The following is a 26,342-nucleotide window of genomic DNA, read 5'->3' on the forward strand; positions in this document are numbered from 1 at the left end:
ATGCCACCGTGAAAGGCTGGCCGCAGACCAAGGGGCTCTTTCCAGAAGGGTCTGGGTGCGGGCAGGTACCAGCAGGCTCGCCCAGAGTAGCCTGAGGCAGCCCCTCCCTGACAGCCAGGGGAATGTTTCCAGCTATTCATGACCCACGATCTAGGGTTTTGTTTCTGCACCCTCTGCTCATTCCCGCCCCTGGAGCATTCAGGCCATCTTCGCTCCCGCTCCTGAGTGGTGTCTGTCCCTGGGTGGCACGCCTGCGTGCCCACTGCCCAACTGCAACAGAGGCAGAGGAAGGCAAGGTAAGTGCCCCAGGACCCCCCCCCCCCGGCTATTCAGCAGCCCATGGGTCAGTGCGTCCCCACCAGGAGGGGTTTGAGGCTGGGACACAGGGCCTGAGCTGCAGATGCACCGTGGGAGCTGAGCCCCCCCTCTCCCTGGTACCCACCCACGGGTGTCCGCTGATGCGGCTGCAGGTCAGGGCCACAGCCATGCTCTACTCCCGCCTGCATCCAGGCTGCACCGTTTGGTGTCACGAGGCTGCAGTGGGGACTTGCGGGCAGCTACCGGTGAGGCTCCCGACGCTCGTCTTCTACAGCCTCGGTGGCCCCTCTGCCACACCGTCCGCCTGCATGGGCTGCTGGGCACGGGCAGCGGGAGCATTGCTGGTGAAGGCACAGGCCTGGGAGGACCCCCCCCCCCCGCCATGTGGCCCACTTGTGCCAGTACCCCCCTAGAGTCCTACGATGCCCTCCTCACCTTCCTGGGGAGGCTGGGCCTGGTGCCCCCCCCCTCCAGCCCAGCTCTGATAGGGGCTCGGGGCTCCAGCTCACCACCAGGATAGGGGCCAACTGCCCAGTGGACACGGGGCAGAGACAGGACGGCAGAGGTATTGAGACCTCTTGATTTATTCAGATTATTTAATATACAATGACGCAACTGTGACCCCAAAGTGTGCAAAGTTAAAGCCTTCGACTGCAGCTGAGAGGAGAGGGCAGGAATGGTACACCTGGGGATGATGGTGAGTCAGGAATGATGGGTAGCCTCCTCCCCAGGGCCAGGGACGGGGGGCGTGGCCTGAGGAGCCGGGCCTGGGTAGCCTAGGGCCAGCGGAAGGGGGCAGAGACCTCCCTCTGGCCTAGGTCAGGAGCCCAGAAGTGCCACATGGCTGAGGGGGCAGCAGCCCAGGAAGGGGCCAGAGGCAGGGCCAGGAGAGCACCATTTCGGGGGTGGGGGTTGGGGAAGGAGGTGCCCTACGGAAGCCAGGAGGGGCCACCTGCCCCAGGGGTGGGCGCCAGGCCAGAGCAGGCTGCAGTGAGAGAGACCTGAGGCAGGCACAGGGCCTGAGAGCCCAGGCTGGCTAGGCTCAGAGGGACAGAAGGAGGGGGAGCCCGGGAGGACCCCCAGGGCAGCCGAGCCCCAGGAGCAGTCCTGACTCTGCAGGGGATGACCAGGGGTTGCCGCAGACCCTCGGGGGCTCCCCTCCTCTCTCCCTGGAAAGGAGCTGGGGAATCCGTAGTGCAAATCTATGGACCACTCAGTTACGGAGGGAGGCGGTGCTCAAAGGGGCACCCTGGGGCGCACCCCCTCCACTGCCCCGGCTTCCACCACCATCCTCAGTACAGCCGCTTCTCGTAACTGTGGGGACAAGGCAAAGGGAAGCCAAGAGTGGGTGTCTGGACCCTGCTCCTTTCCCAGATCCCCTTGCCATTAGGCCTTGGGCTGCCAGGGCACCCCCACATGGGGGGCAGGGGGGAGGGAAAGAGCAGGCCCTGTGCCTCTGTGTTCCCCAGGCCAAGGCTCCCGAAAGAACCATGCCAGGTCCAGAGACAGCCATGCTCCTTCTGGCCACAGCCACAGCTGAGTAGACTGTCCTCAATGCTGGGGATGGAGACACAGCTAAAGAAGACGGTCCATCCTCCTAGAGCAAGCTCAGACCAAGCTGCACCTCTGCCGCCCCTGTCTCCACCCCACCCCTGCACACACAGTGGCCTAGGCCCCTTGTGGTCGTTGGGTCCAGTCCAAGACAGGGAAACCTCAGGCCTGTGGTCAGGGACATCTGTCCGCACCCCAGCAGGGGCTGTTTCCACTGGAGGAAGGGCCACGGTTGGCTGCCCCCAGCTTGGTGCCGGTCCTAGGGTCCGTGTCCCCTGATTACACCCCAGTGCCACCCCCGACCCGAGGGCCCCCGCCCCCAGCCCACGTCCCACCCAGACTGCCCCTGCTCTACTCTACACTTGGCCCGGGCAGCGCGGTTACTTACACGGCAGAAAGGTATAGCTACGGGAGGATGGGGCAGAAAGAGACACAGGTTAGACGCCCGCCGATGCCTGGGGGGACAGGCCCTCTCGACCAGGGCGGGGACGCATGCCTCTGCAACGACCGCTGCCAACTAGCACTGCCCCCGCCCGCGGCCGCCCCAGCGCCGGCCCTGGCGTCTGTCTCTCTGCCCTTCTCCCCGCCAGGGGGCTCGTGCCCCCGGCCTCCGCCTGCCTGCCTGGTGCTGCCACCAGCACGAGCCCAGCGCCACCAGCCCCTGCCACCAGCCACCAAGCTTCTGAGCAAGCAAGGGACTGGGAGCCCAGGAGGGGCCAGCGGCCACACCTCCCATGCCCTGCTCGGGGAGATGCCCGAGGGGAGGGGAGGGGCCTGCCTGCAGGGGGGCTAAAGGACAGGGGTCAAGGGTGCGCTAGGCCCTGTAGGACAGGCTGATGGGGTCATCCTGCAGCAGATCCATCCCTGGAGCAGATGGTCCACGGGTTCCCTGAAACCTCAGCTTGGCCTCTGAACCATGGCCCCACCTGCCCGACCCAGTGCCAGCCAGCGGGGGCGAGGAGGCCACCACACTTACGAGTGCAGGCCATGGACGCCACCCTCGATCTGAGCCGACATGGTCCGCTTCTCAAACTTGAGCTCTCCTGAGTACATCATGGACCTGCAGGCAGGTAGGTGGAGCGCATCAGGGACACCGAGGACAGAGCAAGAAAGAGAGGAAGCAGGGAGGAGCCAGGAGCCTCCCGGGTCCCGTCCCCACCCCCACCCCCCCCAGTCACAGCACTCACCGCAGGACAGACAGGCTACGGGCACCGATATCCTGGCAGCCATGCTGGATACCTGCTATGAGGTAGGGCACGAACTTCTGAATGGAGCCTTTGTCCTGGATGGAGCCCGAGACGCCCTGTGCGATCTTCACCTTATCCCCCTCACTGCGTGGAGGGCAAAGAGACTGAGCCAAGCGGCCCATGGCTCAGGGGAGCCCACCCCACCTCCTGAGGGTACCAGCAGAGGGGATACCACCCAGAAGGCCCCCCAAAGCAGCCACTCCCTGGGTGCCGGGTCAGATGGCCCAGGTACTATCCCAGGTCCACTACTTGCACCCTGTGCCTCGGGTTCCAGAACGGTTAATACGGAGACTGGGCACCACACGGGGAAGTCACGGGCGGCGTGGACGCTGGAGGGCTGCGGGCTCATCTGCCTGGGGCCGGGGTTCCGAAGCAGGGCACCTGAAGTATCGTTTCTGGCTGCCGCTGCACTTCTCCATGGCATCCAAGGAGCCCATGCCCCGGTACTTCTTGAGCCTCACCCCATCCGAGAAGAAGTACTCGCCGGGAGCCTCCGTGGTAGCGGCGAGCAGGGAGCCCATCATCACTGTAGTGGTTCAGGGGTCAGTGACTCTAGCCCCACAGACCCCCTACTGCCCTCGCCCAGCGCCCAGCCCCCCACCAGCCTGCCCAGTCCCCAGCAGACCCCCTCACCTGTCGAGGCTCCCAGGGCCAAGGCCTTGACCACGTGCCCCACGGTCTGGATGCCACCATCGGCGACGACCGGCACCCCAAAGCGCCGCGCGTACTCAGCCACCTTGTACACGGCGGTGCCCTGGGGCCGACCACACGCCATCACTGCGGGAGGGCACGCCAGTCAGAGGTGCCGAGGGCAACGCAGGAACCAGGTAGAGGCCCCTTTCTCCACGCGCCCCCACCTCCGCTTGGGAGAAGGGACGAGGCCGGACGGTATTTCTGGGGCACAAGGTAGGCGGCAGCAAAGAGCACTAGGGGCGACGGCACTCCAGGGACCTGGCCCACCCCACCCAGAACAGCACCACGCAGGATTCTGACGGCCTTCAGAGTATAGCGCCCCCACCCCCAGACCGGTGGGCTTGGGGCTGGGGGGTCCCCAAGCTCCACGTCTCTCTCAACCTCTCTCATTTGCAAAGCCTGTTCCCAGGGTGAGGTACTCACAGCCCCCTTTGGGATACTGGTGGGCATTCCTCTGAGTTTAACTGTCCAAGGTCTTTAAAGTATGAGGTTGTAAGTGGGAAGTCTAAGGAACTAGCACTTATCTCGGGACGGAGGTGAAGCTGGATAAAGTGGAGAAGAGGCCCTCTCGGGAAGTGCCTGTGGTTTGTGTTGTCCCTATTGCATCCCAAGAGTTAGAACGGGGCCTGACACAAAACAGGCGCTCGATTAATATTTGTCGAGTCACCGAGTGAAGGCCCACATTTACCATGGTGGTCAGCTAGGGCGAAGGCTTAGCAGACGCTCTGAAGACCAAAAGGAGGAGACGTTTTGGGCAGACAAGACCAAACGGGTCACTCGGTGTTGCGGAGAAATGACCCTCACCCAAGGGGCCAGATACATCCCCTCAGGCCAAGCCAGGACCCACAGGTCAGATACCAGCCTCCGGGGAGCACCCCTTAAGCACACGGGGACACGCATCAGGGCCTCACACTCCCCCACTTCATGGTCAGGAGCGCGCCCCGTAGAAGGGCTTTGTGACCGAGTGGACCCCCTCCCCCACTATCGCCGCACAGCGGTAAGGCTCTATGTCCTTACACATTCAGGGACATGCGAGCTCCACGTCTTAAGTATCTGCCTTGTCACAAAGCTTATGCCAGCTCTGAGCGGGCTTCCAAGGAGCCCCTCAGAGAAGTAGTCACGCCAGCCTTGCGCCTCCGGATCGGGCCTTCTTGACCAGACTCTGAGAAGCAGGCTGGCACACTCCCAAAACTCCCAGTAACCTTATCTTACACCAGCCTCCCCCAAGTCACTAGGCCAGATGGACAGAGTCTGAGCCCAGGTCGCCCCCTGAGCCCCCATCCTGGGAAGGGGCCTGGCACAGCGCGCACTCGGCATGCATCTCTGGGACAAGAGTGGGGCCCCAGAGCCTGGGGAGGGCCAGCAGGACGTTCCTGTTGGCAGCGCCCTCCTGCCACCTACCTTCTTGGGTGATGCAGATAGAACCACAGCCCATGCCCACACGCAGCCCGTCTGCACCAGCGTCAATCAGGTTCTTGGCCTGGGCTGCTGTCACCACTGGGGGGGGGGGGGGTGGGGAGGAGGGTTTGCAGGAGCGGGGAAAGAGGAACAGTGTGAGGACGGGATGTCCTTGCCTTACCCTGGGGCTGCCTGGGAGCCCAGTCTAGCCCCCCCACCCCAACCCCCAGGGCCCAAGCCCGTTCCTTCAGCCCTCTGCCCCCATGCAGGGGCAATGCCATCACCTAGGGATGCTGAAGGACAGAGGAAAAGTTACGCAGTGCGAGAGCAAGGGCGGGGGGCTGACGGGGGACCCCGCACTCACCATTCCCCCCAATCACCTGGAGGTGGGGGTATTTCTGCTTGATGTAGTGCACCATGGCAATCTGATACACGGAGTTCCCCTGGGAGGAGTCCTGTGGGGAGGGGGACAGGAAAGCTCAAGCTTCGATGGCTAACGGTCCTCCCCGGGGGAGGGGAATCAGAGCGGACAAACTCCTGAAATTGTACGAAAAATGTTGAGAAAGCTCTTTTTCTTCCCTCTGGGGAAACACTTGACAGCTCTCAGCAGACTGAGTCTCGAAGGTTGAGCACCACTAGTTTGTGGTCTCAGAGCAAAGCCCCGTCATACCCGCTGTGTGGACCGGTCCTCACCGCAAGGAGGTGTGGCCTGGGGCCACAGCCTGTTCCCACCAACTCACTACCAGATGAAATTACTGAATTTCGCCCACCCTGGTGTCTTCATCGGACGGGTGGGTGTGGGATTGAACCTCAGGGAGCTGTGGTGAGGATCAAATGAGTTCATCCACATAAAGGTCTTAGTGCAGGACCCGGCAAGCGAGGGGTTCTCAAAGAATGTGAGCTCTAAGTATTAGGGTGCGGAGGGCCCTCCAAGGGGCCCCCAGTTTGCCCTGAGCTGTCAGAGTACCAGTGACCCTCCTAATTCCGATTCCAAGCTGCATTAGGGGCAAACCCCGGTCTCGGTAAGCGTCTGCCCTCCTGAACCACCGTGCCCGGGCGCGGTGCTCATACCAGCACTATGACGTCGGCGCCCGCCTGGGTGAGCAGGTCCAGGCGGTACTTGTCATCCTCACGGCTGCCCACAGCCGCCCCACATAGCAGCTGCTTGTGGGAGTCCTTGGAGGCCAGAGGGTAATCCCTGTTCTTCTTCAGGTCAGTGCGGGCAATGATGGCCACCAGCTCATCACAATCGTTGACAATGGGCAGCTTCCCTGATGAGGAGTGCAGAGGTTAGGTGAAGGAGCAGGCCTCTTGGGGCTGGAGTGGGAGTCGGGGATGGTAAGGACGGAACAGACCAGGCCAGAGATTCTACTGAAGTACCCAGACCAGCCACTAGGTGACAGCACCCACCCAGGAAATGCTCCTAGGGATCTGGCCCCCTTCCCAAGGAACAGGAAGCAAAGAAACCTCCTAGCCAAGTGGGTTCCGGAGCTCTTCCTGCCCTGCGGCCCAACCAGGCTGGGTGGGTGGCCCCCGAGCACTGGAAGCCTTTCACCGGCTAGGCCACAGGCCACAGTGGTCGAAAACTCCTAGCCAAGGCGCAAATGTAAGGCCGTCTTGCAGAGAGGAACACGTACCCTCTCCAATACCACCCCCAGAAAACAATCCAGTATGAGCCAGGACGGCACTGCCCAGTGTCTCCCATAGGGACCTAATGAATATTGTGTCAGCAGCCCAATGTCAAAGAAACTTAACTGCAGGATTTCTCAGGGCCTTTAATAAGCTGACATTCAATTTTTTAGTGGGATACGGGAGATAGAAAGCAGCACGTTTCAGACTTTTTTTGTGATAAGCATTTCACAGGACGAGCTTTATGGGGAGACACAGTATGAAGATGCTGAATAAGGGACAGGTTTTCCTAAGCCAGGAAAAGGATCTCAGGATTCATGCTCCAACCCGGGATTATTCAAACCTTCCCTAAGGCCCAGCCAGTCTGGTTGTTGGGACAATCTACAAAGCTCCGAAGGAACAGCGGGCCTGGGGTACTGGGAGCCAGACTGGGGGGTCTTGAGCTTTCTGCCCACTCCCAGGTACCTTTCTTACTGCGCTGCAGGATCTCATTTGCCTCTTTCAACGTTACGCCCGCTGGAGCCACCACCAGCTCATTCCGCGGAGTCATCACCTGTGGAGTCAGGAACATTTGCCTGCAGGTTGGCAGGTGAGAGAGAAGGGAGCCAGGCCTCCCTCTGGTCCCTGGTCACAGGCACCAGCCTGAGGCCCCAGGATGTGCGGTCCTCCCTCTGCCCTGCACGTACCTCACTAAGGAGGGTGGTGTGGTCCTTCTCGGCAAGAAAGTCAATGTCTCGGGAGGTTACGATGCCCACCAGCTTGCTGCCCATGGTGCCTGTCTCCGTGATGGGGATGCCGGAAAAGCCATGCCGAATCTTGGCCTCCAACACATCGCCCACGGTATGCGAGGGGCTTAGCACCACGGGGTCCGTGATGAAGCCCTGTTCAAATTTCTGTGGGTGGAGACGGGGAAGGAAAAGGCTGGAAGAAGGCCGGAGGTGGTGTGCAGCCAGCCATGCCACAGAGGAGGCAGGGCTCTCAATGGGGAGAGGGGCCGGTGGGCGAATGAGGGCTGGGCCCTGCGTCCCCAGTGTGGAGAAGCGCGGACAAGAGCCCACAGGAGTCAGCCAGGGGATGCACCGGCCTGCAGGGATGGCAAAGGAGCGGGCGGCCAGGTCGCATCTTGTTTCTGGGGACAGGCCTGGTACTTGCCTTGACCTTCCGCACCTCATTGGCCTGGAACTCCGGGGTGCAGTTGTGGTGAATGAAACCAATACCGCCCATCAGCTGGGGTGGAAGGGAAGCAGGATCAGTGCCAGGGGCCAACCCTCTGGCTCTGCAAACCCCACCTCTGAATCCAGCCCCCCACGTTCAGCCCCCCACCCTCACCCCGGTGCCTGACTCACAGCCATGGCAATGGCCATGTCGGCTTCTGTCACAGTGTCCATTGGGGAGGAGATCAGCGGCGTCTTCAGGGTGATCTTCCGAGTCAGGGCTGAAGTCAGGTCCTGAGAATAGAGGCACGGTCTATGTGAAGAGTTTTACCGTTCACTCAACAAACATTTACTGAGCTCCTATGGGTCCCCGGCACCAGGACAGGCCTGCAGATCCAGCAGTGGACACGGCAGGTAAGGACCCTGCCATCCCTCCTGGAGGTTACAGACTACTTGGAAAGAAAGATGACAAACACAAAAAACGAGATTATTTCAGTCAAGATAAAGGCTCCAAAGAAAGACAACAAATCCAAGTGACCACGGGAAGAAGGATGTGGTGGTCAGAGGAAGCCTCTCTCTTGGGGTGTGACAAGTGAGAACCAATCAAGTCAGAGTCTGAGGGACTGTCGCTGCAGGCAGAGGGAGCTGTGTGTGTGAACCTGGCCTCTGTTCCCAGTCTTCCTGAGGTGTATTTAACACAGAAAAAGGCTAGCACAGTAGAAGACGGGGGGCAGGCAGGGGCTAAGGGGCGAGAGGCAGGCAGGGGGGTGGGTGGGTGGTGAGGATGTGTAGCCTTGAAGGCCACGGAGAGGAACTCAGATTCAATGCTAGGAGGAGAAGCCACAGGAGGGTCTCAGGCAGAGGAGAGACATGCTCTGCTTTATGTTTTATAGATTTTTTTTTTTAAGGTTTTATTTATTTGACAGAGAGAGAGACAGCGAGAGAGGGAACACAAGCAGGGGGCGTGGGAGAGGGAGAAGCAGGCTTCCCGCCGAGCAGGGAGCCCGATGCGGGGCTCGATCCCAGGACCCTGAGATCATGACCTGAGCCGAAGGCAGACGCTTAACGACTGAGCCACCCAGGCGCCTCTGCTTTATGTTTTAAAGAGGTCGCTCAGGCTCTGATGTGGAGAATGGACTCTACGTGACAAGGCCTGAGGCAGGGAGGCCACCAAGGAGGCTGCTGGGCAGGGCCAGGCGGGAGAGGCTGTGACTGGGAGGAGAAGGCGCAGGAAGGAGTCTATCAGACCTCCAGGAAAGTAGGGAACCAAGGGTCTGCCACTCAGGGGAGAGGTCAGAGCTGCAAATACACATTGGGGAGGAATCTGCCTCTGAGATTCAGGCCAACAGCTTGTGGATCCTAGCCTCCAAAGCACTCACACACTTTGGTATAGAATTTCTGGAGATTCGTAGGCCCCTGAAGTCCATCTCACAGACCCTGGTTCAGAACCATGGCCCTGCAGTCTAGAGAACTCCACCTTCTCCTCTCCCATCATACCATAGGAGAAGAGCCACACAGCCTTCCTGACCTAGGCCACAGGACAGGGAGACCCTTGATAGCCGGGAGGGGACTTTTCCATCCCTTTCTTCCTCACACCCTGCCCAGGGTCTGGCACAAAGCCAGAGGGCCTGGTAAACTCTGTTAAACTGAACAGCTGAACCAAGACATCCTGCTTGCCATCATAAGGTACAGATCCAGAATAGCCCAAATTTTCCCCTAAAAATCTGTCCACATCAGCATTGGTTACACAGGCTGGATGGGAGGCTCCCTGCTACAAGAGTGATCCAGGCACACTGGGGCCTTTGGTCTTTCTTGAGGTTCAGACCTGAATAAACATCAGTAACAGCAACAAAGGAAACTATTTCTTTAATGTGCATGAATTCATCATAGAATAATCTAACTTGGGGCACCTGGGTGGCTCAGTGGGTTAAGCCTCTGCCTTCAGCTCAGGTCATGATCTCGGGGTCCTGGGATCGAGCCCCGCATCGGGCTCCTTGCTCAGCGGGGAGCCTGCTTCTCCCTCTCCCTCTGTCTGCCGCTCCCCCTGCTTGTGCTCTTCTCTCGCTGTCTCTCTGACAAATAAATAAAAATCTTAAAAAAAAAAAGAAAAAAAGAAGAGTCTAACTTTTCCGTGAAATGACTTATACTTGTCAGCACTTACCCCTTGGCTTCTACGAGCTTGTCATATCTTAACTGTGTAAAGAACATTGTTCATTCACTTGGCTCATCGCTGAGCCCCTCCAATAAAGCGAGGCACCGTGTTTCCTTGTATTTGTCCAAAATCTAATTCTTTCGAATCCTCTTGCCAATTCCTGTGCATTACAGATCCACAAACAAGTGTGTCCACCTCATCCAAAGTCTCCAGAATTGTACTGGCTCCTGCCATGTCCTTGCTCAGCATTTCAGACAAAATCTAATCCTCCCTGTCTATGGTAAGAGGGCTGCCATACCCATGCCCATCCCCTCCCAGGGCCTTTCTGAACCTCGCTGCAGGCTCTGTCGGTGAGAGCCCTCCCACCCTGTGCCAGGCCCGCCGCTCAGCATACCCCTGAATCCCCACAGCTGCCTTTGCCCCATTAGACATGACCCACTGCACTGTGCCAGTTTCTCTGGCAGCAATAAAGGCTACATGCCCAAGAAAAGTCTCTCCCACACCCTGCCCTTGAGCAAGAAGCCAGCCTCTTCTACCACATACCTGGTCCCTCTCCCCCCAGGTCAGCAGAAGAGGTACTCACCACCTCATCAGCTATGAAGTCTATGAATCCTGGGAGAATCAGGAAGTCGCTGTGAAGACAGAAAAGTGAATGTTACTGGGGAGGGGTCCCCAAAAGGGGCAGGGCCTGCCATGCCTAGGGGAGGCAGCATGGGGTTGGGAAGAGGGGCAGAGACTGGAGCCCTCTGATCCTGGCGATTCCCTGGTCAGGGCTTGAAGCACCCCCTCAAGCCCCCCACTAGCATCTTGCTGACTCCAGCCCAGAGACCTAGAGCCGAAGCCTGCAGAAGGTCTGTGGACCTGGGGCGCCACCAAGGCGGTTGGCCACAAATGTCCATTGCCTTCAGGGCTCAGAGTTATGGAGGGACACAGAAGTTCCTGTAATGACACCCAGAGCACATACAGTGCCCGCCCTTGAACACTTCTCCATCTTGAGAGGGGGAGACAGTCAGCAAACACGGAATGAACCCGAAAACCATTTAGTAGTGCAGCATGGCATGAACACCACAAAGCACAGGACAAGCTGCACAGCCCAGGGCCGGGGCTGCTGAGTCACACGGGGTTCAGAACAGCATGGAGGGACCCCAGGGGGCTGAGCATGGGGCGTGTTCGGACAGAGCAGGCACTCCACTCCAGTTGGACTGGGACAACCCACAGACATGGCCTGGGATGGGAAAGGGGTGGAAGGGGGCTTCACAGCTGTTAGGACCAGGACACCGGGGCCCTGGTCAAAGCGTGGCAGCTCCCAACACTGGGGGCTGCCCACACTAGGGTGGGCCACGGTCACAGCAGTCCCCAGGAGAGTGTAGGCCTGCAGAGGTATGGCAGAGTAGAGTGCCATAGCCCAGGGGCCCCATGGGCTCGATCTGCCTGAAGTCACAGGGCCTTGACAGACACACCCAAAAGCAAATGCTCCATACTTCAGGAACACTCCCAACCGGACTAAGCAAAGCAGCAGGCACCCCAGTGCAGGAAGGAAAAGCTCCAGGGTGGATCGGAGGGGTGGGGTCTTTAACCTGCCCCAGACCTAGAGAAACTCCTAGGAATTTCCCTAGTGAGTTTTCCTAGAAGACGCCAGTGAACAATATATCAAAGAGATACTTTCTCGCCCTTCGTCAAAGACCCCCAAACAAATAAAGAACCTTAACTGCCCCTGCCCCCTTGGCAGCCCTCTGTGCAGTGAGGAGGCCTCTGTAGGTCACCAAGAGGCAGGAGGAGAAACGCTGGAGTCTGGGCCCCTGGACATTCTCTCAGCATTATCTATATCCCTCACCTGGCCCACACACCCCAGCCACGGCCAGGCAAGCGCGCCACTCGGGAATGACTGGGAATCCTGGTGTCTAGGGAAACTGCCTGCCAAGCAGGAATGCTTACAGGCGAGGGCAGGGACTGGCAGGAGACAGGGCAGGGGTGCTTTTGACTTACCAGCAACCCCGCTCCTCCCAGTCCCAGGTTTTGATGCTCTTTCCTGGCATGGACACAGTCCTGCAGCCAGGAGGTGAGCTAGTGCCAGGCCTGCAGCCCGCAGGACAACTGGCCCAGGGCCCGTGGAAAAGCAAACTAAGCCAGAGGCAAGCAGAGAGGTCTCATCCTCCTCCAAAATCCCATGTGGGGTGGGCTTGGGGTGGCAGTCACAGAAGACCCATGCCCAGGGGAGCACTAGTGCTAACCAGCAGGCACACGGGGCACAAGTGGAAGGAAGGCTGGACAGGTCCCTGGGAAAAAGGAGCCATCCCAACTGGCCAGCTGGGCCTCACCTGGAGGCAACACCCAAGCAGCTGCCTTAGCTGGGCTCCAGGGTCCCTTCTGCACTCATGTGAGCTGGGAGCGAGAGGGTGTTCTGGACCAAGGTCTGGAAAAAGTCTCTCCATAACTCCCACATCTCCAGTTCCCACATGCCCCAAGGCCCCTCCATGGGGCCAAGATGCCCACGAGAGGAGGAAGGGGGCAGGCCGAACCCGGATCCGACCATAAGCGGGGCATGGCACCGAGGGCCCGCGATGTCGCTGTGCCACGTCCGTCTGCTCTCAGCGCGGGCCTCCTTCCTTCCTTCGCCCAGCCCCCCACCCCCACCCCAAGTCACTCGAATCGGGGCCGGAGAACGCGGGCGTCCGAGGGGGGAACGGCGCACGTGCAGGGCTGGGGCCGGGGGATCGCGGCGCGCGGGTGGGTGCACCGAGGTGGGGCCGAGGCCCCCGGGCGCTTACTTGTAGGTGAGGCCGTCGGCGTTGGCGAAGAGCTGCTGCGCGGTGAGCCCATCCTCGGGCACGTAGCCGGTGCCGCCGCTGATCAGGTAGTCCGCCATGCTGCTGGGAGACACCGCGACCCGACATAAACACCCGCGCGGGCCGCCCCGCTGCTGTGGCTGCTGTCGCCGCGGCTGTGCTGACGCCGCGCCGCGGCCACGCTGCCGCCGCGGGCCAGGCGGGCCGGGGGCGGGGGCTGCGGCAGCGGCGAGGCGGGCCCGGGGCGCCGCCCTCTCCTCCCGCCCCTCCCCCGGAGGCCGCCGCCTCCGCCCCGCGCCGCACAAAGGCCCCGCGGAGCCGGGCCCCGCCGCCGTCTGCAGTGGCACGGCGGCCCCGCGTACCGGGCGGGGGAGGGAGTGTGGATCCAGTGGGGGGAGGGGACTGAACCAGGCCGGGACACGCCCCCTCCACCCGTTGTCATCCCGCCTCCTAGCCCCCCCCCCCCCCCGCAGCTCGCCCCCAGGTTCACTCCCAACCTGGGTGGCCGCAGTCTGGGCTCCCCCAGCCATCCGGCCCCTGTCTCCCCTTGTCCTATTCCCCACCCCAGGGATACCTCTAACACGGTTTGCCTTTACCCAAGACCAAGGACCAGACTCTGACGGGGACTTGGAGCCCTGAGGAACTGGTGTGGGCTCACAGCTCCCCAACATACTGGAGTTTGTGGTTGTACCCTCCCAGTGGGCAACATCTCCCCCAACATCGTGCCTAGGGGGCAGGCACTCTCAACAATGACATTCCCTGACCTTTGGGCGGCCCTGAAGCCGTCTGCAGTTTACAAGGCATTTTTCAGAAATGATCACATTTACTCTACAGTCCCTTAGCTGCCAACTATTAGGTAGGCCCACTTTACAGATGCAAAACCGTCAGTTCAGAAAGCAAGGGAGGATGGGTACTGCCTTGGCTTCCTGATCCAGTGCTTGGGTCCCACATCCCTGCCCCCAGCTCAGAAAGTGGTGTATAATCATGGGGATTTTAATCCCAGAGATGAAAGGTTTGTGGGCCCAGCAAGACCCAGATTTCTACATGGGGGCACTAAGATTTGGTAGCAAATTGATTCACATGAGGAGAGCTGGGGTGGCAGGGGACAGACCCTCCCTCTGTGTGACCAGAACTGCTAATGCTACTCCCTGACCAAAAACTAGAGAGCGGATCCCCCCCACCCCCAAACTCCTCCCTCCCCCTCCTGTGGTCCCCCCAGCTCACTTCTTGGTAAGGAGGGAGAAAGGCAGGGCAAGGACACAGTCTTCCTGGTAAGGTGGCTGGCTGGCTGTGGTGCTCCGTCCTCCCCCCACCCCCACCCCCAGCCCTGGGAGGCTGCGTTTGTTTACCTCTCAGCAGTTTGGTAGCAGCCAGGCCCAGGGGAGGCTCCCTGGGATGCCCAGCCTCCCCCAGTGACACCCCAGGACCCTGCCAGGAAAATACAGACTGTTCCATCTGTGTGCAGAGGGGAGGGGGACCTTCCCACAGAGCTAGGGTGATGAGGCCTGTGAGGAGTGCTGGAGGAGACTCCGACGTCCAGTGCCCTCTTTCCTGTGACTGTGAGCGATGGGAACATCACAGACCACCATATGGGGGAGTGAGGGTATCCTGAGGGGCACAGCACTGGGACCTCTCACTGGCCACCTGGAGGCGGGGCAGTGAGACCATCCAGAGGACGGACCCTGGCCACCCAGAGCTGCTCTGGGGGCACCTTTGTAGCAGTAGGATGGGACCGGAATGGCAAAAGAACACAGGCTGCCCCTGTGGTCTCTCTAGATCTCTAAGGGACCTGCTCTGGGGCACTATCCCCTACAGAATGGGTCAGAGCTGGGGCACAGGACAGCAGCTGGATTCTGCCATCTCAAATGAAATTAATGTGACATCTGCCCCAGCCTAGAACTTGGACCCAGGGGAGGAGGCTGCCAGGCTGAGTTATGGGGAGGGTCACTTTCCCAGTGATGACAGAACTTATGGCCCTACGCCCCTCCTGCTGCCCCACGTCGCCTCCAGCTCTGACCTGTCAGGGCTCCTCATTACTCTAAGCTCCTGGGCTCAGCCCTGGGTTAGGCTGTCCTTTTCCAGAGACCGTTAATCCATCCCCGTGGCTTTCCTCCTCCCTCTTCCTGATCTTCCCCCAGCTGCTTCCTCCATGGGGAGGAGACACCGAGGCAACCAGTGGGCCTCCTCAGCATGAGGAAGGGCTGTTGGTCCCCTGAGGCTCCCCACCTAGCAGCTGTGAAGGCCGTAGGACAGAGGTGCAGGCCTAAGCACCTTCAGAGTAGTGGGGGAATAGTGCCCAGGCGGGCAGCCAGACGTCTCTGTCCGGTCTGGGGCCATTTGAAGGGACAAGATTTCAAAACACTTTTGAGGGGAGGGTGGGGACGGAGAGAAGAGGTAACAAAAACATTGGCATTGTTGAGCTGGAACAAGGAACACGGCTTGCCCAAGTTCAAGCCAGAGAACAATAGCACTAGCCTCAAACCCAGGACCCAGGATTTCTCGTGCAACCCTGTCCTGTTCGCACAGCTCGAAGCCAGTGAGAGCTGATGGAGGTCTAGCCAGCAGGCCTGGAGTCTCATTACACCACCCAGCTGGGGCTCCGGTTTGACACAGGTTCTTCGAAGACTGGGGGTGGGATGGCTCCTTTGTGCCCAAGTACAATCTGGAGAAGGAACGCCCCTTCGTGGCCCCAGTCTGAGCTCTGAAATGATACTTGTGAAATACCTGTGTAACCAACTGCCTCCATCAAGCCCCCAAGTGCCCCAGCCTGCTCCCTCACCTCATCTGGCCTCTCCCTACTGCCCTGGACCCTGGGCCCCAGGAGCTAGATTTCTAGGATGGGAGGAAGGACAGGGCTTCCCCAACCTGAGTAATTCTAGAGAGGCAGCCTGCCAGGGCAGGGGGGGGCCAGGCTTCACCCAGCAGCCCCTTAAGCCTTTAAAAGTTCTTACATAAGCCGCCAGCCCCTGTGCAGAGCTGCAGGGCTAATTCCCCCAGACCACCCCCCCAAACCCAGCTTCCAGGTCACCTCCCCAAGCTGCTGAGCACCAACAGATGGAGCAGAGAAAGAAGCCCAAAGCCTCTGGACCGGAAGGACAGCGGGATTGCATTTCAAGCTGTGATACAATCCAGAGATTAGCCACTGTCTCCTTTTCAGCCAGTACCCCTGGGGCCCAGCTCAACACCCCCACTCTTCCTCCAGTGACTCTCACAGACCCCAGCAGGCTAAGGGCAGGAGGGCGTCCTGAATCTTAGCAGAAACCCTGAGGTGACCTCCACTGGCAGCCTCAACGGACCTCAGTGAATGGTGAGGAGGGGGCAGCGTCCTCACCCGGCTCTGAGGAAGCATCCATCTGGACACCTACACCTGCCAGTAAGACTCTGGAGATAGTTCTAGGCGGAAACAGCTAAGGGAGGAGTAAACAAAGTTGGACAGGGACTCCAACAGGCACTGTTTCCACCCCAGGAGTTGGAGCCACTCGGACCAGGTATCGTCGGGTGTGTAACCGAAGTCCGATACAGGGCTAAGGTTTTAGGAAGCGTTTTTCTGACCTGCTCCCATATGCGGCGCAGCACCTAACCCTTTGCACAGCGCCTGCCTGCATCCCCCAACCAAAGCCAGGTGCGTGGCGTCTGAGCCCGGTTTCAGGAAGTGAGGGGCTGAGGCCGTTAGAGGGCAAGGGTGCTGGGGCCTGCCCTTCCCCTCCCCCGCAGCGCCGCCGGGTTCCCGGAGCCGCCGCGCCCGCCCCGGATGCGCCCCGCGCGCTCTGCCCTGGGCGTCACCTCTCGGGCTCGTAGCCGGCCTGCAGCAGACGGGCGCTGTACCGCTGCGCCGCCGTCTCGTGTCCGGGGTGTTGCCGGGCTCCGGGCTCCGGAACAGCGGCGGCTCCGCCTCCCCGCAGCGGCGGCGATGGCGGGAGCGGCCCCAACCCGGCTAGTAGAGCTAGCGGCCCCTCCATGCGGAGGCCGCTGCTCAGGGCGGGCGGGAGCCTCTCCGCCTGGAGGCTCCCCGGGCCCCGGCTGGGGAGTGAGCGCAGCCCAGTCGGGGGCCGGGGAAGGGGCGGGGCCTGAGAGGCGGGGCGGGGCTTGAGTATCGGGGGCGGGGCATCTAAGGGGAGGGAGGCTCGGCCCAGGCACTGCGCTCCGCCCAGCCCGGGAAGCGGGTGTTCGGACTCAGCCCGTGTCTCCCGCCCCGGGATCAGTGAGAGGATACCAGGAGGATGGAGGTGGAACTGCAGAGGAACCCCCCGCCCCATCACCTTCCCCTCCGTCTAGACCTTCCAGTTTCTCCTGGCTCCTTCTAAGGAAAACCAGAAGAGGGAGGGAGCCGAGCGTCTCCGAACACGGATGGAATGGTCCTTTGGAGCGCCTCCTACGGGGTCCTCAACTAGGACAAGATAGGCCGGGGAGAAAATCCATTTCCCTTTGCCTACTGCCCCCCTTTTACCTATTCAATAGACTCCCTTAGACTGTAGGAAAATCGGTCTCCTCAGCTTTTAACTGCTGAGGAAGGAACAGATAAGGCTGCAGGCTCCTTAAGGAAAAGGGCCTTATCTGCCCTCTTTTGGGGTACCCCATAACCAGGTAGTGGGGCTGAGCACACAGGCGCTCAAACTTGTTCATTTACTGGCTAGAAGGCATAACTTTTCCGCTTTCACCACTGTTATTATTCTTGTCAACAATGATGGAGCACCTCTCAAAGATGACAAAGAAAAGAGTCCTTGCCTTCAGGCAATTTCTTTGAGGAGACAGAGTAGATAGGAAATAAACACTTGACAATTCTTGTACTGTATAGTTTTTAAAAATCTGCCAATCCGAGGGAGCAAATGGTAAACACTGAATGACTAGGGGAGTTATGATGTATTTCAAGAAGGCAGAGTTATAGATCAGACTTTTCAGCAACCATCTCACAAAGGAAATTGAATTTATGCAGTGGTAGGATCTTGCTTTTTATCCTGTCTGGTATCTTTTCCTATACATGTACACACCCACACCCCAGATTTAGGATTAAAACACAGTGTCTCTGACTCTTGGCCACACATGAAATCTTGTTACCATGAATGTCATTATAGACAATATTTTTGCTATTGACTGAATGTTTGTGTCCCCTCAAAAGTCATATATATTGAGGGGCACCTCGGTGGCTCAGTCGTTAGGCGTCTGCCTTCGGCTCAGGTCGTGATCCCAGGGTCCTGGGATCAAGCCCCGCATCGGGCTCTCTGCTCTGCGGGAAGCCTGCTTCTCCCTCTCCCACTCCCCCTGCTTGTGTTCCTTCTCTCGCTTTGTCTCTCTCTGTCAAATAAATAAATAAAATCTTTAAAAAAAAAAAAGTTATATATTGAAACCTAATCCTCATTGTGATGGTATTCCCAGGTGGGACCTTTGGGAGGTGATTAGGTCACGGGATTAGTGCCCTTACAAAAGAGACCCCAATGAGCGCCCCAACCCCTTCTGCCACAAAAGGACACAGCATCTATGAACCAGGAAAAAAGTTCTCACCAGACATCAAATCTTCCAGTGCCTTGATCTTGGACTTCTCAGCCTCCAGACTGTGAGAAATAAACTGTTGTTGTTTTTTTTTTAAAGATTTTATTTATTTATTTGTCAGAGAGAGAGAGCACAAGCAGGGGGAGAGACAGGCAGGGGGAGAAGCAGACTCCTCGCTGAGCAAGGAGCCCGATGCGATGCGGGGCTTCCATCCCAGGTCCCTGGGATCATGACCTGAGCTGAAGGCAGATGCCTAACCAGGCATCCCTAAACTGTTGTTTAAGCCACCCAGTCTATGTATTTTTGTTATAGCAGCCCAAAGGGACTAAGACAATTTTGTATAACAAGATTCTTTCCGTGGCCCTGCATATCTCTCAGAGAGACAAGGGTAGACTGATCTTAACTGTATGCAATGATACAGTCGTTTTTCTGGTCCCTAATCATGAACTAATCATTCTTTTCACAGAAAGAGCCAACACACAGGTTTATGACTGTAGAATGGAGCAGTAATATATCAAAGAGGACTAGAACTGGCTATTCGGTGAGCCTAAGTCCAGATATGGACTTCTTACTATATAATCACTCAAGTCATAAACTCTCTCTGAGCCTCAATTTCCTCATCTTTCAAATGGGGTTAATAGTATCTATCTTTTAACATTGATTTGCTATTAGTGAGAAAACACATATAAAGTTCCGGGCTTGCGGTAGGTTCTTTTTTTTTTTAAGATTTTATTTATTTATTTGAGAGAGAGAGCGCGCGTGTGGGCACGTGGGCGCGTAAGCAGGGGGAGGGGCAGAGGCAGAGGGAGAGAGGGAAAGGGAGAAGCAGACTCCCCACTGAGCAGGGAGCCCAATGTGACGTTTGATCCCAGGACCCTGAGATCATAACCTGAGTGAGCTCTAGTCAGACTCTTACCCGACTGAGCCACCCAGGCACCCTTGTGGTGGGTTCTTAATAAACAGAAGCAATGGTTATTGTCAAGTAAGCAAGCTGTAGCTAAGTTCTGCACTTTTGACTCACAGCTAAGTGCAACATATTATAATTTCTATTGCATGAACCTTCAACAAATGTTTATTGGGCACTTCCCATGTGCCAATTACATGGTCATCATCTCTGCAGTTGTGGCCCTTACAGGACACAGGGCCTGTGGCCCTTACAGGACAGACAGACAGGCAGGGAGAATACAGTGTGAGAGGGGCTCTGACAGGGAGGAGACCCTTCTCCACAGCCAGACTCCTGGGCAGCACACAGAACATAGCGAGTTGTTCAGAGGACATGAGTCAGGTTCCATTTCAAAGACCGCTGGAAGTAGGCAGTATGATAAATAAATGACACACGTATGCTGAATTAGTGGCCCTGAGCAGTGATTGAGACCTGGCGCTCGCCACAGAGTGGTTCTGTCTTTTCTCCAGAGCTTGCTGGCTACAAATGAGATTTGCTGGCAAACTATTCATTAAAACAATCACATTTTGATGGGATAACCCGAGGGCCTCAGCATTTCATATGAAGGGATTTTACCTACAGTGATGTCTAGGCCAGTGGTTCCCACTGAGATGTTTGGCAATGTGCAGGGACATTTTTGATAGTTATGACAAAGGGAGAAGACAGTAATACAAGTCATCTGGTGGGTAGAGGCCAGAGTGCCATTAAACGTCCTCAAGTGCACAGGACAACCCTTCACAACAAAGAGTTAGTCAGTCCCAAGGTCAATAGGGCCGATGTTGAGAAACGCTGGTCTAGAGGAATTATTTGAAGAAGCCGTAAGCTAAAGCAAAACTACGTAATCTTCCTAAGCCAGCAGGACAATGGACTGTTTCAGTTTATACATGAAAGAGCTACATATCCTCACTGGGTCTGTTTCCTCGTCTGAGAAATGAGAGTATTGGATCAGATCTTGTGGAAAGCCCTTTCCAGCTTGAAACAAAGTATATGAGTCAAATACACATATAGGATTAGGACACAGCTAACAGGGGGCTACAAGATTGAGGGGCAGTGGTCAGTCCAGGTGCTAGTCAGTCTGTACTCCCTCATCTCCTAGACTTCCTAAAGTTAGGGGCATAATCCATTCATAAAAAATGTATGGAGTATTGCTATCAAAAAAAAAAAAGTGTGGGGTGCTACTATGGGCAAGGCGTTGTGCTTAGGCGTCAGAGGGGTACACAGAGTAATTAGATACAGCTCTTGCCCTTGAATTAGAGAAGACCAACATTGAATATATATGCATCAGACACTAGGACAGGCCTATACATTTTCTCAGCAATCCTGCTTCCAATTATTTATGTCTATTTCTCAGGCAAGGAAACTGAGGCTCAGGAAGGTGAAGCAGTTTGTCCACAGGCAGAAAGTGATGATTGGTGGAGCCCCGTAAGACCCAGAACTTGTTTCCTCCAACACTTGAGCCCTTACGTACTGTCCTAGTAACTTTCCTCTGCTCACCTCTCCCACAGAACTGGACACCATCAGCAGAGAAGCTAATACTAGGTACGGCTCTTTGCAGTGAACTTCAAAGGATGGCTCTGATTCTTTTGTGATTCAGATTTTGACCTGAGGAAGTTTTACTTGAAATAAGCAGAGTTTAGGGCACCTGGGCGGCTCAGTCGGTTGAGCGTCTGCCTTCAGCTCAGGTCATGATCCCAGGGTCCTGGGCTTGAGCCCCTGCAGCAGGCTCGGCGGGGAGTCTTCTTCTCCCTCTGCCCCTCCTCCTGCTCATGCTCTCTCTCAAAAATAAAATAAAATCTTTAAAAAAAAAAAAGAAAGAAGTAGAGTTTAGCTTGGAAATATTCTTGTTATGGGTCCCACTTGTAAAATTTCTGTAGTAGATATCACAAAGTTCCTTGCTAACAGTTGTTCCTCAAGATCTGATTGTGGGAAGAGAGTGGACTAACTTTTTAGGGGCAAACATGAATGTCTCTACCCCATAAAAGTGTACTTAGGCCTAAAGGAAACTATAATAATTACTTTTACTTATACTTCTTGCATTTGAAACATGTTTGATTTGTTCAACAGATAACTATGGCCCACATGACATGTGTAACAGGGCGCCAGGCACACTAGGGCATACAAAGGAAGCTAGCTGGGAAAAATGAAATATTAAAAGCTAAATAACAATATAAGGTAATGGTTCTCAACTGGGGGGTGATTTTGCCCCCCAGGGTTCATTTGGCGATGTCTGGAGGCATTTTTGGTTGTCACATCTGGAGGGGTGCGGCTGGCATCTACTGGGAAGGGGCCAGCGATGCTGCTGAATGTCCTAAAATGAAAAGGATAATCCTCCCAACAAATAATTATCCAGCACAAAACGTCCACAGCACTGAGGTTGAGAATCCCCGATATAAGGCAATTACATGCTCATTGGCAATGCCAACTATGAGTGTTATAGAAGATGAAAGCTAGAGACCCAACACTATCAGCTGGAGTAATCAGAGAAGATTTCACCGAGGGAAAAGGACCAGCCTGGGTTTTTAAAGAAGTTATGATTTAGGAAAAGAGGGCCACTGGAGGGGACATTCCAAGGAGGGAATAGGGCATGGGCGAAATTGCTGAGGCAGAGTGAGCTAGGAGGCTGCAGGGACAGTGAGCAGGACAGCCTGGAGGGAGCATTATCTCTACTCCCCAGTCTGAGGGTTGGGTTAGGCAGGTGGTGGGAAGTCCGTGCGACACACAAGGAAAGTAAAGCACAGAAAGCTTAAGAGAGGATCCTGTGATGTCCCCTGAGCTGGGGGGAGAAGCCAGTCCTCCTGTCCCTGGGCCCTGGGCTTTCCCCATGGTAGTGAGCTCACCTGAGCCAGGGCCCCACCTGGTACTGATGTGTCTTCTACCAGGAGCCAAATGGAATTTTTGGGGACATCACCCCAACCAAAGCTTCCTTATGTCCTGAATCCCGCTGGTCTTCTGGAACATCACTGCCTCTTTATTTGAAAGGACACCCTATAGAAACCTAAACACACACACTCACACATTTATCAAATCAGAGAAGGAGGCTGGTAGAAATAGAATCACGTTCTACAGAGCACAAAACACATAATTACTAGTCAGTCCACAGACTAACCGAGGGAAGAGAAGCCAGCCGATCAATAGAAAAGGAGCAGCTTCTGGCCGCCTGTGGCGTGGTCACCAGGCCACCGTGAATGAAGGAGCCAGCAGGCATGGGACAGTGGGAGAAGGAGGAGGCTGCTAGGCTCTCAGGGTGGTCAGAGCAGGTGAACCGTGGAGAGGGGGCGCGGGGGGCGGGGGGGGGGGGAGTCTCACCTGGTGGAGGGAGAGGGAGAACCAGGAGTTTCCCACTTGGACCATCAGAGGAGACACAGGGCAAAGGTGCCATGAGGGCAGAAGCTGTCCTTACTGGCGGGCGCCTCTCTCCTCTCCAGTTTCCAGTTAGGGGAGAAGGGACTGGAGGCAAAGCATTGAGGAGCAGGGTCAGAACAGGGTGGAGAGGTGCTTTAGGTTGGAGGACAGGAGGTGGAGCCCGGGATTTGGGGAAAGGTCCCAAGTGGATTGCCAGGGGCTGCCCGCAGGCTCGTCAGGGGCAAGGAGTCATCCACCTGTGCCCCAGGCACTGAGGACCTGAGCTAGGTCAGGTGAGACGGAGCAGCTCGTGGAGATCGGCATTGGGAGGTGTGGGAGGAGGCGGAGCCCCAAACCTGGGTCTTGCTCTCACCCCTGCCAGCCAGCCAGCCCTATCCAAGCAATGGGGGTTGATGGGAGGAAGCAGGACTCAGGTGCCAGCCTCATGACTCTCCTCTCTCACCCCTCCTTGTCCCAGCCCTGGCCTCCAGGGCTTACGTAACCTGACCACTTTGCCGCACATCACCCAGATGGTGCATGCTTTCGCCTCTCCAGTGAGGATGAGGCTGGCGTCAGGCAGGGTTGGTGCAGGGGTGAGGGTGGAGAGGTGGTGGCTGGAAGTCACCAGTCCAGGAAAGATCTAGGCCAAGACCACAGCAGCCCCTTGGGCCCCTCAGCGTCCTCCGCCCTGGATGCCCACCGGGACGCCCTTCCCTTCGCCCTCAAGGTCACAGGTGGCACAAGAGCCTGTCTTTGAGGACAGTCTGCCCACCCTCTCTCCTTCTTACTTCCAAGCATTTCTCAGCCTAGCTTCACAAGAAAAATGTAAGCAATGTGCAAAGCACACTTTTCTCTTGCCTGGGAGGCCCTGACGTTATCACAGCCACAACAAACCCCGGCCTTCACCCCAGCCCACTCCTGCCTGGCCCAAGGCTGCAAAGCAGGGGGACGCGGGGCGATGGTGGTGCCAGGGCTGCCCCCCCCCCCCGCCACCGCACTGGCCAGCCCGGGGAGTGCCTACCGGGGGGGCTTTCAGTTCCCGGGGTGCCGGGAGGGCAGCAACGGAAAGGTGTCCCCATCCAGGTCAGCAGGGCAATTGAGCCCTAAGTTCTGAAAGAGCCCTACCCTCCTCCCTGTCTGCCTCAACCCCTGCCTCCTCCTGCCTCCTGCCAGGGCACAGTGGGCAGGCAGTGGGGAGGGCAGGGGGGAGAGTGGTGAATGGGGGCCTCTGCCTTGGGGGTGAAGGTCTGGCTATTAGCGGGGAAGAAGGACAGTCCCAGGAGTGGTGGTCCCGGGCCCACCTCATCCCCTCAAGTCTCCCTCCCCATCCCAACCTTTGCCTCCCCCGTGCCTAATCTGTCCAAGGGCACATCTGGGAGTGCTACCTCTCCACCCTGCTCCCAGGCCTTGAGACCCTGTGGGTTCCCACACTGTACTCCCCCCTGCCCCATCACTCCCTGCAACACTCAGAGGGGATGTAGGAGAGGAATGACCGGTTCTCCCAGTTCCACCCCCTCCCCCAATGACTCCAGCTTAGACCACAGCTCAGTCCTCAGGGTGGATGTGAGGGCTGCCCAGACTTTCCTGCTGGAGACGTGGGCCTCTTGGAGGATCCCCAGGGCCCCGTGCCGGCCTCCAGCCCCACCTGGTTACCTCCGGGCGGGCCCTGTATCCACAGCACTGCCTTCTGCTCCCTTGGGTGCATCAGCCCAGAGCCACTGGGGAGGGTGACGGCACCAAATTACCAGAAGGGGCCATCGCGGGGGTAAGACTGGGGAGGCAGCACCTCTACTCCCTTGAAGGCACAGAGGTGGGCCTGATGACCCCAGGCCAGGGTGGGATCTCACTGGAAGACGATGCCCGCTCTTCTCTCCTTGTCACCCTTCATTAGAGGTCCTACACAGTCTCCACTCTCCCCCACCAGAGCTTTGGAACCCTTGCCACAGTCCTCCCCACCCTTCAGACAGACCTAGGAAAGTGTGTGTGCACGTGAGAGACAGACAAACAGACAGGGAGACGGAGATACAGAGAGAGACACACAGAGAGAGGCAGAGACACAGAGAGAGAGAGAGAGAGAGAGAAAAGAGAGGCCGCTCTAGGGCTCCTTCTCTCTATACACACTGAAGAAAGGAAAAGGGGCATCTTACCTGCCTGCAGTCCCTGAAATGCTGGTAGACGCTGCCCTGTTTAACTTCTAGCCAATGAAACCAAGGACCCTCTCGAGACTGAGAGCAGATTGAGGAAGCAGCTTGGAAAGCTGACATCAACACCAACCTGCACCAGAGTGGGTTTCTGTGGCCCCTGGGAACCTGAGGCTCCCGCGGGAGGGGCTCCAGAGTGGGGCATCCCTGAGCAGCCCACTGAGTGCCCCCCGAGCGCTGGCTTGAGCGGGGGTGGTGAGGGCCTGGCACCCGGCCCTGACCTTGGGGCCGTGTGCTCCTAACAGTGTGAGTAGGGGGGAGCTTCTGCAGCCCCTCTGGACCAGGGCCCCGGTGCCCACGTCTGTGTTGGCTCCTGGCCAAGCACGAAGCCTCTGCTTCCTGCTGGTTCATCGCTCCTTCTTCTGAAGCTTGACTGTCATTGCCATGGAATACACGAGATGCTAGGTGAGGTCACAAATGAGGTAAGTTCCTCGAAGGTGCTTTGAGAAATGTCGAGAACCATACGGACACAAATTCTTGTTCTCAAGGGTTTCCTCAAACGAGTGCTGTAGAGGTCCTCGCCAGATGGGACGGGGCGGGGGGTGGAATCTGAGAGTTCATCGAATCCAGCTCTTTTCATTTCGCAAATGGGAAAGATGAGGCTCAGTGAAGTGAACTGGTTTTCCCAGAGCCGCACAGAGTGGTTACTCAAGAACGGGAATCCTTAGGGCGCCTGGGTGGCTCAGTTGGTTAAGCGACTGCCTTCGGCTCAGGTCATGATCCTGGAGTCCCGGGATCGAGTCCCGCATCGGGCTCCCTGCTCGGCAGGGAGTCTGCTTCTCCCTCTGACCCTCCCCCCTCTCATGTGCTTGCTCTCTCATTCTCTCTCTCTCAAATAAATAAATAAAAAAAATCTTTAAAAAAAAAAAAAAAAAAAGAACGGGAATCCTGGAAGGCAGTGGTCATGAGCATCCAGGGGGAACACTGCTGTGTTCTTTGCGGACATGAAACCCATTCCACACAGCAACTTGTCAACCAGGAATATTAATTTTATAGATGAGGAACCTGGCTGAGAAAGGTTTTTTAAAATTCACTTTTCCAAATTGAGATACAGTTTGCAGAGCATAAAACTCCACCATTTAAAAATGTACAATTCCAAAAAATATATACAATTCAATGTTTTTTAGTGTATCCACAAGGTTCTACACCTATCAGCAGTATCAGAACATTTTTCTCACCCCAGGAGAAAGCCCCCGCCCATTTGCAGTCACTCCCCATTCTTCCCTCGCCCTAGCCCCTGGCAACCACCAAATCACTTTCTGTCTCTATAAATTTGCCTATTCTAAACTTTTCATATAAATAGAATCAGACAATACGTGGCCTTTCATGTCTAGCTTTCCACTCACTTTAAAAATGTTCATTTACATAAGGTAAAATTCACTCTTTTTGATATGCAGTTTTGAGTTCCGGCCATGATTAGAGTCATGGAACCTCCAACACA

At 57.0% G+C, this 26,342-nt stretch overlaps 1 protein-coding gene across 5 annotated transcripts; it reads right to left on the minus strand.

The window, feature by feature from the left end:
- Window positions 1–884: 884 nt before the first annotated feature.
- On the minus strand, window positions 885–16,973 carry IMPDH1 (inosine monophosphate dehydrogenase 1). Of its 5 annotated transcripts, none has more exons than XM_036089307.2 (16): window positions 16,712–16,973; window positions 12,911–13,009; window positions 10,726–10,774; window positions 8,183–8,284; window positions 7,989–8,063; window positions 7,523–7,729; window positions 7,302–7,389; window positions 6,279–6,478; window positions 5,572–5,662; window positions 5,211–5,306; window positions 3,750–3,893; window positions 3,498–3,642; window positions 3,057–3,200; window positions 2,846–2,929; window positions 2,258–2,274; window positions 885–1,632 (listed from the first exon to the last, which is right to left on the minus strand). In XM_036089307.2, exons 1-16 carry the CDS (start codon window positions 16,885–16,887, stop codon window positions 1,532–1,534), a joined length of 1,818 nt encoding a protein of 605 aa, XP_035945200.1. In that variant the 5' UTR covers window positions 16,888–16,973; the 3' UTR covers window positions 885–1,531. The 5 variants fall into 5 exon arrangements, with proteins under 5 accessions (XP_035945200.1, XP_035945199.1, XP_035945201.1 ...); XM_036089306.2 differs by having other exon boundaries at window positions 12,911–13,012; XM_036089308.2 differs by lacking the exon at window positions 2,258–2,274 and having other exon boundaries at window positions 16,712–16,972.
- Between the last annotated feature and the right edge of the window lie 9,369 nt (window positions 16,974–26,342).

The sequence above is a fragment of the Halichoerus grypus genome, chromosome 12 (assembly GCF_964656455.1).
Source record: "Halichoerus grypus chromosome 12, mHalGry1.hap1.1, whole genome shotgun sequence".
Classification (NCBI taxonomy): Eukaryota; Metazoa; Chordata; class Mammalia; order Carnivora; family Phocidae; genus Halichoerus; species Halichoerus grypus.

Excerpts from the sequence above, each read along its gene's own strand:
- IMPDH1 (XM_036089306.2), bottom strand. The coding sequence starts at position 16,887 with ATGGAGGGGCCGCTAGCTCTACTAGCCGGGTTGGGGCCGCTCCCGCCA. Across the intron at positions 5,663-6,278 it reads GCGCCGACGTCATAGTGCTG|GACTCCTCCCAGGGGAACTC; the intron begins GTATGAGCACCG and ends CCCTCCCCACAG. Across the intron at positions 3,201-3,497 it reads AGCCAGAAACGATACTTCAG|TGAGGGGGATAAGGTGAAGA; the intron begins GTGCCCTGCTTC and ends CCCTCCACGCAG.